Genomic DNA, 10,089 nt, shown 5'->3' with positions numbered 1-10,089 from the left:
ATTAAGCTTGTTATACCCGCAATTGTACTAACATTGGCACTTTTCATTATGAGGTTTATGAAATATCTTTTGTCCTTCAATATTGTGTGGTTGGATCCACTGTCCACCACTAGTGCACTCATATCCTCGGCCATTTCTTTCACCGATTAGGAGTTGACTGGATATGAACCGGGAGCTAAAGACCTCGGTTTTACTTATCTTGATCACGAACCTCGGACTAGGTAGGAGGTAGAAACCGATCACAAACAGTAGCTGCTTCACGAACAGGAACAAATCGCCGAGTAGTACTCACCCCGGACAGAAGCAGACCACGAACTAGTATGGATCTCGAACAGGAACCGATCGCCGAGTATAACCACGAACAAAGGAAGAAGGCGGTGGCGGTTTAGGGTTTTAGGGTTTACTCAGTTGGACGTTAGAGCAAGTCGTGCTGATAACGTGTTATAAACAAAGAGGATTCAAAGTTTAGAATCTCTTATTATTATTCATGAATGACTTGAGGTTACATATATATAGTAAATACAAAGACTTAAACATAAACCGACTTAGTCTAATACTCATGGCCGATGGGCCTTTGCTTCTAGCCGATGAGCTTCATGGGTCGTGACCGTATATAGGCTTGATTATGGAGTTCATCCTTAAGTGGTTTATAACAAATTATTATTCTTTCACTGTTTTAATAAATAGGAGGCCTTATCTGGCCCAATCCAAAATAGTTTGGAAATAAAAATGTAGCCCATTAAAAATGCAAGATTTTGTCTCAAAGTACTTAATCTTATATATAGAGATTTATGAAAAATACTAAAATAGTAGATAATATAATACATACACTTACAAGCTAAAATATCATTTATATAAAAAATTTAGGTTCAATTGTGCAAAAAAATTTAAGAGCAAATTTTGAATATAAAATTAAGATTAACTACCCATGTTTTATATTTAACAAACAACCAATTACACCTTTCAACTAAAACAATATAACACACTCAAACAACGATTTCAACCCCCGGTATCATAAAATAACAATACTATTCAGCATAGGAAAAAATTAAAACAACACATATTAATACATTTACATACATTTTACTAATATATACATATAATTTCTACTTAATTAATATATTTAAAATAAAATTTAAATATAATTCGTTCCGCGGTACACCTAGAGATGTCAAAATGGTTAACTCAACCAAACTCAACTCATTATCCAATGAGTTAAAAGTTAAATGAGTTAATGAGTTGACTCAACTCATTTAACAATTGGGTTGGATCAACCCATGAATCATTTAGTTAAATGAGTTAGATGAATAATTGGTTAACCCACTACAATATAAATTAATTAATATATAATATAAAATAATAATAATTAATCTTTATCATCCTTTTTACTATCATTATCATTATCACCATCACATAACTTTTAGTGGAAAATTATAGAGGAAAAATCAGATTTTACATTTTCGGCGGGAAAATTGTGGTTTTGAGATTTTGGCGGAAAATTACGGTTACCATTTTTGGCGGGAGATTTACGTTTGCAGGTTTGCGTTTTTGGCGGAAAATTTACAGGTTTGCGTTTTTGGCGAGAAATTTACGGATTTTTGTTTTTGGCGGGAAATTTACGTTTGCGGGTTTGCGTTTTTAGCGGGAAATTTACAGGTTTGCGTTTTTGGCGAGAAATTTATGGATTTGCGTTTTGGCGGGAAATTTACGTTTGTGGGTTTGCATTTTTGGCGGGAAATTTACAGGTTTGCGTTTTGGCAAGAAATTTACGGGTTTGCGTTTTTGGCGGAAAATTTATGGGTTTGCGTTTTTGGCGGGAAATTTTACGGGTTTACGATTTTGGCGGGAAATTTACGGGTTTGCGTTTTTGGCGAGAAATTTATGAGTTTGCATTTTGGTGGGAAAATAGTGGGTTTGAGATTTTGGCGGGAAATTGCGGATTTGAATTTTGGTGAGAAAATTGCGGATTTGCGTTTTTGGCGTGAAAATTATAAATTCTGAATTTTGGCAAGAAAACTACGGATTTCAATTTTATCAAAAATTACGGATTTGTGTTTTTGGCGGGAAAATTGCGGGTTTGAGATTTTGGCGGGAAAATTATGATGATGTTGATGATATTAGGTTGATAATGTAGAAATTGATGGGTTAGTGGGTTAACTCATAAACCTATTATAACCAAACTCATTTGACTCATTAACTCATTTAATCATCAACTCATTTAACCCATCAAGTCATTAGGGTTAAAATTTTCAACTCATTAGGGTTCTTGATTTGAGTTGAATTGAGTTAAACTATTAGTCTTGACCCATTTTGACACTCATAGGTACACCGCGAATTCAAATATAGTATATATATTTTGTTTTCAGAATGAGGGAGTAACAGAATATCAAATCAAATCAAATAATGTACTGTTTCATAAGGCAATAATATATTGTTGTGTGATATTGCGTGCAATAAAAAAGAAACAAATATGAATTTTTTTTATATATGTTATTAAAAAAAAAAAAAGGATGGTCGAAAAAGAGGAGTAGGTGGAGGGGCAAGTCGGCTTTTGATTTGTTAAAAAAAAAAAACTACACACGAGTGACCAACCGATTCGACTCACCGAGTCAACCGAGATAACACAGATTCAACTCGCTCGAGCTGAATCTGTAAAGTTGTTTATTTTTTCTTTTGTAATTTTTTTGTTTTTTCATGTTCTTGGGTTTGTTTGGTTGGGTCACTCTTCAGATCAGGTGTAAAGAGAGAGAGAAAAAAAAAGGAGAGACAGTAGTGTTGTAACACCCCCCCCCCCCTTTGACTAATATAATCAAAAAAGCTTTTTACACAACACAAACTACTCTCTTCAGATCTGAAAGAAAAAGGCTTCTTTCTCTCAGTCTCTGTCCTTTTATTCTCCGTCGTCGTTTCATGATCTGACTCTCTCTCTCTCTCTCTCTGGGAGTCGTCTCTTCTTCTTCTTCTTCTTTTCTGTTTTATTTCTTACTTGGTCACTGTTGTTGTGTCTGAACATGCCACGCCCTTTCTTCCATAAATTGATTTTCTCATCTACTATCCAAGAAAAGCGTCTGGTAAACTACTTACTACTCTCTGTACTCCTCTCTTCCAATTTCTGGGCTTTCAAATTTTTTTTATTTTTGTGCGAAATTGAGATGTTTTCAAGGGTTGTGACACACTTGTTTGATTTCTTGCAGTTTTGATTTCGAGTTAAGGTTGTTTCTTTCTTTTTTTTTTTTTTTTCTTCCCTGTATTGGGTGCTGATTTTTGAAGCTTGTATGTTTTGTGTTGTTATTGGTCAAATGAGGATTCCGAATTCGGAAGTCTGCAAGACAGATTCTCTTGTATGGTCATTGTTTGGTTTTTTTTTGGGTAGGAAATTGGGGTTGCAAGATCGTGAATGGCATATATGTGTTCTCTGACAGCTAAATTGTGTGTAGTTTGGGAATGTTTTTTTTTTTTTTTTTTTTTTTTTTTGTGGAGTGATTTGACTTTTGAGGATGATTTGATTCTGTCAGATTGAGGCCAATTTCCGAGTAGTCAAAGCTGAGATCTGTTTACTATGGTTTCCCTAATTGTAATTCTATGTTTTTGTTTTACTCCTATTTTGACTGTTTGACTTAGGGGAGGTCTGAGATTGTTAGTTAGACTCCTTATTGGTAATAGAGTGAAATCCCTCATACTGAGTGTAGTTGACTTGTTTTTTGAAGGTCTCTGTATTATGTTTGTGTGTTTTAAAGTTATCTGCTTTATGTTCCCACCATATTATATGATACAGTGATTAATCATCACTTATGCAGATTTCCCCAAGAAAAGTTTGTGCATTGTTCTATACAAACCCACTTACTCTTTAGCTCTCCATTTGGCATCTAAGTGAATTAATGCTTTCGATCAACACATGCATTTAATTTCACAAACATATGATAAATGTGATAAGATCATAGGAGTCGCATAATCAATCTACTCAGAGATAAATGTACCATGTTACATGTGTAGTAATGGACTGTGTCTCCTTGTTGTTGCCTTCTAAACTGATATATGGCCAGTTAGATTGTCTTTTTAAATTAGTTCAAGCCGTCTTTTCTCCAGTAATTGATTTTTATGTTTTTGCAATATCTTGTGTGTCATTGTTGTGGACCTTTAAAATGCTTCTTTATATCTCATACCGGTATGCTTGTGCAGAGAGTCCCAGATAAGTTTGTGAGTAAATTCAAGGATGAGCTATCGGTTGCTGTTGCACTCACAGTACCTGATGGTCATGTTTGGCGTGTAGGACTAAGGAAAGCTGACAACAAAATTTGGTTTCAAGATGGTTGGCAAGAGTTTGTTGACCGTTACTCCATTCGCATTGGTTACCTTTTGATTTTTAGATACGAAGGCAACTCTGCCTTCAGCGTCTACATTTTCAACTTATCACACTCTGAGATCAATTACCATTCCACCGGTCTCATGGATTCCGCACACAACCACTTCAAACGCGCCCGTTTGTTTGAAGACCTCGAAGATGAAGATGCCGAGGTCATCTATCCTTCTTCCTTGTACCCATCTACACTTCCTGAGTCTACAGTACCAGCCAATAAAGGGTATACTAGTTCAGCCATCCAAAGCTTGTTCACTGGATCTGTTAAAGGTGATACTATAACCAACTGCTTGCCTTTATCTTTTGCGGTTTGGATTACCCCTTTATCATTTTTTAAGGTTGATGGTTGATATTTTTCTTTTTTTCCAGCTGAAGAGTCAATGGCAACCCCAAAAATTCCAAAAAAGAGAGGGAGGAAGAAGAAGAATGCTGATCCTGGTAAGCATTTCCCACTTTTAAAATGCTTCAAACTCTTTTTCAGTGGATTGACAGATTCTTCCTTTTTGATCCTTAAAGAGGAAATAAACTCATCTGCTCCGCGAGATGATGACCCTGAGAACCGTTCAAAGTTCTACGAGAGTGCTTCTGCGAGAAAGAGAACCGTGACTGCAGAAGAAAGAGAGAGGGCTATCAATGCAGCCAAAACGTTTGAGCCAACAAACCCTTTCTTCAGAGTTGTCCTGCGACCATCTTATCTATACAGAGGATGCATCATGGTAATAAAAAAAATCATAGGAAAGACTTAATCTTATCGGTCTTCTCTGCTCACTGATCTCTAAAGAAGTCTTTATGTTTCTGTTTCTTTTTTCAACAGTATCTTCCTTCGGGTTTTGCTGAGAAGTACTTAAGTGGGATCTCTGGGTTCATTAAGGTCCAGCTCGCGGAGAAACAATGGCCTGTACGATGTCTCTACAAAGCTGGGAGAGCTAAATTCAGTCAAGGATGGTACGAGTTTACTCTGGAGAACAACCTAGGAGAAGGAGACGTCTGTGTGTTCGAACTGCTCAGAACCAGAGATTTCGTTCTGAAAGTAACTGCCTTTCGAGTCAGCGAGTACGTCTGAACAAAAAGTATTTTGGTGTGATCATTCTGCTGCAGTGGGGGGTTTCCAAGTACAATTTCGTGTAGGGTATCTTAATTTTAAAAAACAACTAAAAACTCTCTCTCTGTCTGTGTCATTGCGTCAGTGTCTCGTTATTTTTTTCTCGGGTTTACTTGTGTTTTCGATGTGGATAAGTTAAGTTGTTTTTACCTCATTATATATAACCTCTTGAGTGGGAAACTCAAAATTGTTTTCAGTAGAAGAAGTTAGGGTTTTTTAAGAAGTTTGTAAATACCCTAATCTCCATCAATTTGGTATCTAAAACTTGTGACCATAATGATGATATGATGAAGATGGGTTTGTGTTTGTGTTTGTGTTGTGGATTCGTCATTTGTTCTTTATCTCCTTACTTTTGTTTCTCCTTCTCTTTGCCTTGAACCAGAGTTTGGTGCTTATGAGCTCTGTTTTTCCCGGACCAAGATTCTTGTCATTCTTGCATCAGAATTCGAAAACTCTGTTTCAGGCTAAGCAAATCCATGCTCACTTGGTAACCAATGGCTGCCAAGATAATTCACTTTTCGGCAAACTTATAGGCCACTACTGTTCAAAGCCATCGACAGAAAGCTCAAAGCTTGCTCATTTACTGGTGTTTCCTCGATTTGGTCATCCTGACAAGTTTCTCTTCAACACTTTGCTTAAATGTAGCAAACCAGAGGACTCGATTCGAATTTTCGCCAGTTGGGCATCACAAAGTTCGTTGCTTTATCTCAATGAGCGCACGTTTGTCTTCGTTTTGGGCGCTTGTGCTAGGTGGTCAGCTTCGTCGTCGGCGTTACGGGCTGGTAGAATTGTTCATGGTATGGTGAAAAAGCTTGGGTTTCTCTATGAATCTGAACTGATTGGAACCACTCTACTCCATTTCTACGCTAAGAATGGGGATTTACGTTACGCGAGGAAGGTGTTTGATGAAATGCCTGAGAGAACCTCTGTTACATGGAACGCAATGATCGGTGGATATTGTTCACATAAGGACAAAGGGAATCATAATGCTAGAAAGGCTATGGTTTTGTTTCGGAGATTCTCTTGGTGCGGTAATGGAGTTAGACCTACTGATACAACCATGGTTTGTGTTCTTTCAGCCGTTTCTCAGATGGGTTTGCTCGAGATTGGTTCTCTCGTTCATGGTTACATAGAAAAACTCGGTTTCACTCCCCAAGTTGATGTCTTTATTGGTACTGGACTTGTCGACATGTACTCAAAGTGCGGCTGCTTAAACAGCGCATTCGCCGTGTTCGAGTTAATGAAAGTAAAAAATGTCTTGACATGGACTTCAATGGCAACAGGGCTAGCTCTCAATGGAAGAGGAGACGAAACACCGAACCTTCTGAACCGAATGGCGGAATCTGGGATTAAACCAAACGAAATCACTTTCACTAGCTTGCTTTCGGCGTATCGACATATAGGTCTTGTTCAAGAAGGAATCGAGTTGTTCAAAAGCATGCAGACAAGATTTGGTATCAAACCGGTTATTCAACACTATGGATGCATAGTAGATCTTCTTGGTAAAGCAGGGAGGATACAAGAAGCTTATGAGTTTGTTTTAGGTATGCCTATAAAACCCGACGCTATCTTGTTAAGAAGTCTCTGCAATGCCTGCAATATCTATGGAGAGACTGTAATGGGTGAAGAGATCGGAAAGGCTCTCCTCGAGATGGAACAAGAGGAGAAGAAGAACCTTTCGTTTTCAAGTTCTGAATGTGAAGATTATGTCGCTTTATCGAATGTGTTAGCTCATAAAGGGAAATGGGTAGAGGTAGAGAAGCTGAGGAACGAGATGAAAGAAAGAAGAATAAAAACAAGACCAGGTTACAGTTTTGTTTCAACATAGCTTGTTACAGGTCAGGATCAAAAGACACTACTTATTGTGCAATTTTTTAGTTTCATCAAGTCAATTCCTTAACATTACACAACAAATACACTTGTGGGTCTCGGTTCTGTTAAAAGCTCTATGTCATTCCCTGAAGACTCTAATGTCTTCTTCTTCTTCCTTGCGCACATGGATTGAACGGATCACATCAACATCTACAACATAGTTAAAGATATTTAGATCTTAATCTTCTTAATCATAACGGTATTAAGAACAAAGTCTTCTTACCCTGTAGAATCTTGTCAAACTCGATGTCACTTGGTCTCTTGTTGGGGTTGTGCTCTGTATCACCACCATTAACAGATTGATTATTCCCCCTTGTAACATGAGTTCCAACAAACCTTTCGTCTGTAATATCGATTATATCATCGTCACTGTCACTGATATGAACTGCATCCCTAATCTCGCAAACCGAAACATTGAAGATTATTACACGGAAACTCGAATTCTCGTAGTATTGGAACAAGAGAAAGTGGCCTTCCTTGATGGAATGAGCCTCTGCAAACTCGCTCCAACCCTCATGGAACCAAATCTCTTGACCTATCCGTTTGAGCTTTATGGAACGTTTGAATCCCACAGGAGTCTCCAATGTAACAACATCAGGGAGTTTAGACCCTTGCAGCTTCACGAATGTTGGCGGTATCCACTGCTTAAAGTTGAAAAAAAAAACATTATCGACATTTCCAAAAACAGCTAAGCAACATGTCACTTGTCAGATCTGCATGTCTTAAGAACAGATGATCAAATTTATAATATCCCTTCTAGATCTCTAAAACAAGAAGATGGAGAGACCTGTCTAGTGAAATCTGTTGATATAATCCCTAGAAATTAGCAAAGCAATAACGAATTGAACCAATAACAAAACATGCAAACAGTTATTTTTAAAGTTTTGATAAATTACATCATGTCATTCTTCATTGTTGAAGGTAAGACCAACTTGAAGAACGTCTTCACCGGAGACTCAGGATCTTGCGGTGGTCGGCGGTGAGAGGAGGAGGTGACTCTGGCCTTCGATTTTCGGGTTGTAACCATTTTTGTTAATTTTCTTGCTCAATGAAGAGAAGGAGAGAAAGTGGAGAGTAATGAGTGAGTGGGAGAGAGTTAAAGCCGTAAAAGAGAAACCGAGAAGGCAGAGATAAGTTTTTTTGTCGTTATGTTAGTAAGATTTTATCCGACAAAGTGACTTTGTCACTTTAAAGTCTTTGTATTTTTCAAAGACTCTTTTTCCTATGCAGTTTTCAAAGACTCATTTTCCTATGGAGTACTACTGAAGGCTTTGAAACTTTTTTAACTACAAGACATAAAAGGTAAAAATTACCGAAGTAGTGAAGTCAGAGCACAAGCACAAGAAAGAAAATTCAGGTGAAAATCGGAAAGAAAATTCAGGTGAACATCGGAAAGAATTTACACTAGTACTGAAACTGGGAAAATAGTATAACCCTTGTATACAAGGAAGGCTCGCCTTATACCATTGTATACTTCGCTGCTACATACAATACATAAAAAAAAGCTTGTCATAATCAAGATTAGGGATACATCCAATAGTAAAAGTTTACATACAGCTAACAAAATAGTTTATTTTCTAGATTATCATATTAAGATATAAACGAGGCCAAATATATTAATGTTGATGAAGGAATCGGCGAGGTTTCCACGACAGTAGAACGATCACCTCCTTGTCGAAAACTACGTTCATACTCTAACGATGACGACTGGCAATTGGGCAACACGGCGGCTTTCTCCGGAAATTTTGAGACACAATACACATGTAAAGATCAATATTGCTGACAAAATCCAGCTAAACTCCAAATTTGCTAACGCTTGTGCCATTATTTCTGTACAAGGAGACTCACAAACAAGCGAACTGTGATCAAGACCAATACTATTGTTCCTTGATGTATAGGTCACGCAACCTCTATGGACATAATTTGGAACCAAAAACATGAACTCCATCCCCATGTTCAAGAACCAACATCCTTGAAACATGACCGAAACCGAGAATACAATAGAGGCATAAAAAGATTTAGGGTAAATTAGTGTCGACACAAGAGCCGAAAAGAAGGAGACAAAGGCAGCGAGTTCGAGGAGGAAATAGTACTGGCTTTCAAGAACCAAGTGATCAGTGGAGTGAGAATCAAGGAGGAAGAGTACTTCTTGCATGAAAACCAAGGTTGCATGAACCCCGATAAAACCAGAATCTTCATCAGAAGGATTTATTAAGTCAAAGATGATAGTGGAAGATGCAAACATAACGAGTTGGAAGAACATTAAGACGTGGTTGATTTCTGGTTTGAAGGATGATAATTTAAAGGAAGGGAAATATGGGTTTAATAGGTAAATGGATAAGAAGGAAACGATCATAATAAAGATAAGCTCGAGATGTCTAAGATTTTTATTATAATAAGGGAAAGGGAACCAAAATCTTGAGGTGAAATTTGGGTTTGGGAAATTAAGAGAGTAAGATTGTATGGTATTGATTATATGCCAGAGACCGAGAATTGCAAGTGAGAGACCGGGCACCAAGTATGCTAAGAAGGTTCCCATGTTTTTCTGACAAAGCTTTGAATATTTCGTTTAAGCTTGTAGGTTTTTATGTTGCTGGTGAATAATATGGTCGATGTTTGTCAAAGAATGTATTTATGTATATCACAAGCAAAATGAAAGATTTGCGTGACATGATAAACTACTAGTCAAAAGCAAAATAAAGTAACATCATGGTACATACAATGTATATAGTTTCAGATTCGCTATTTTCCATTAACC

The 10,089-nt window shown here is 37.3% G+C and overlaps 2 protein-coding genes and 2 pseudogenes across 3 annotated transcripts; 2 read left to right on the top strand and 2 right to left on the bottom strand.

Annotated features, from left to right (window-relative positions):
• Positions 1-2,377: 2,377 nt before the first annotated feature.
• Positions 2,378-5,639, top strand: LOC147949661 (B3 domain-containing transcription factor VRN1). Its single transcript, XM_087454095.1, has 5 exons — positions 2,378-3,071; positions 4,180-4,627; positions 4,727-4,795; positions 4,874-5,073; positions 5,172-5,639. Exons 1-5 carry the CDS (start codon positions 3,012-3,014, stop codon positions 5,418-5,420), a joined length of 1,026 nt encoding a protein of 341 aa, XP_087310221.1. The 5' UTR covers positions 2,378-3,011; the 3' UTR covers positions 5,421-5,639.
• Positions 5,640-5,853: 214 nt separating this feature from the next.
• Positions 5,854-7,446, top strand: LOC147949660 (pentatricopeptide repeat-containing protein At3g18970). Its single transcript, XM_087454092.1, has one exon. The coding sequence runs from the start codon at positions 5,854-5,856 to the stop codon at positions 7,285-7,287; it is 1,434 nt and encodes a 477-aa protein (XP_087310218.1). The 3' UTR covers positions 7,288-7,446.
• On the bottom strand, positions 7,231-8,492 carry LOC147949659 (B3 domain-containing protein At3g18960-like; annotated as a pseudogene). Its single transcript, XR_015559635.1, has 3 exons — positions 8,200-8,492; positions 7,555-7,972; positions 7,231-7,481 (listed from the first exon to the last, which is right to left on the bottom strand). The product of XR_015559635.1 is annotated as a B3 domain-containing protein At3g18960-like (transcript).
• Positions 8,493-8,707: 215 nt separating this feature from the next.
• Positions 8,708-9,955, bottom strand: LOC147949658 (uncharacterized; annotated as a pseudogene).
• Positions 9,956-10,089: the final 134 nt, after the last annotated feature.

The sequence above is a fragment of the Camelina sativa genome, chromosome 1 (assembly GCF_030686135.1).
Source record: "Camelina sativa cultivar CO46 ecotype springtype chromosome 1, ASM3068613v1".
Lineage (NCBI taxonomy): Eukaryota > Viridiplantae > Streptophyta > Magnoliopsida > Brassicales > Brassicaceae > Camelina > Camelina sativa.
Note: the sequence above shows the minus strand (reverse complement) of the source record. Positions and strands in the feature narration are given on the sequence as shown.

What these genes read in the sequence shown, in the direction of transcription:
- LOC147949660 (XM_087454092.1), top strand. Translation starts at nt 5,854, where the DNA reads ATGAGCTCTGTTTTTCCCGGACCAAGATTCTTGTCATTCTTGCATCAG.
- LOC147949661 (XM_087454095.1), top strand. Translation starts at nt 3,012, where the DNA reads ATGCCACGCCCTTTCTTCCATAAATTGATTTTCTCATCTACTATCCAA. An exon ending in GAAGAAGAATGCTGATCCTG is followed by an intron (nt 4,796 to 4,873) that starts GTAAGCATTTCC and finishes TGATCCTTAAAG; the next exon opens with AGGAAATAAACTCATCTGCT. An exon ending in TATACAGAGGATGCATCATG is followed by an intron (nt 5,074 to 5,171) that starts GTAATAAAAAAA and finishes TTTTTTCAACAG; the next exon opens with TATCTTCCTTCGGGTTTTGC.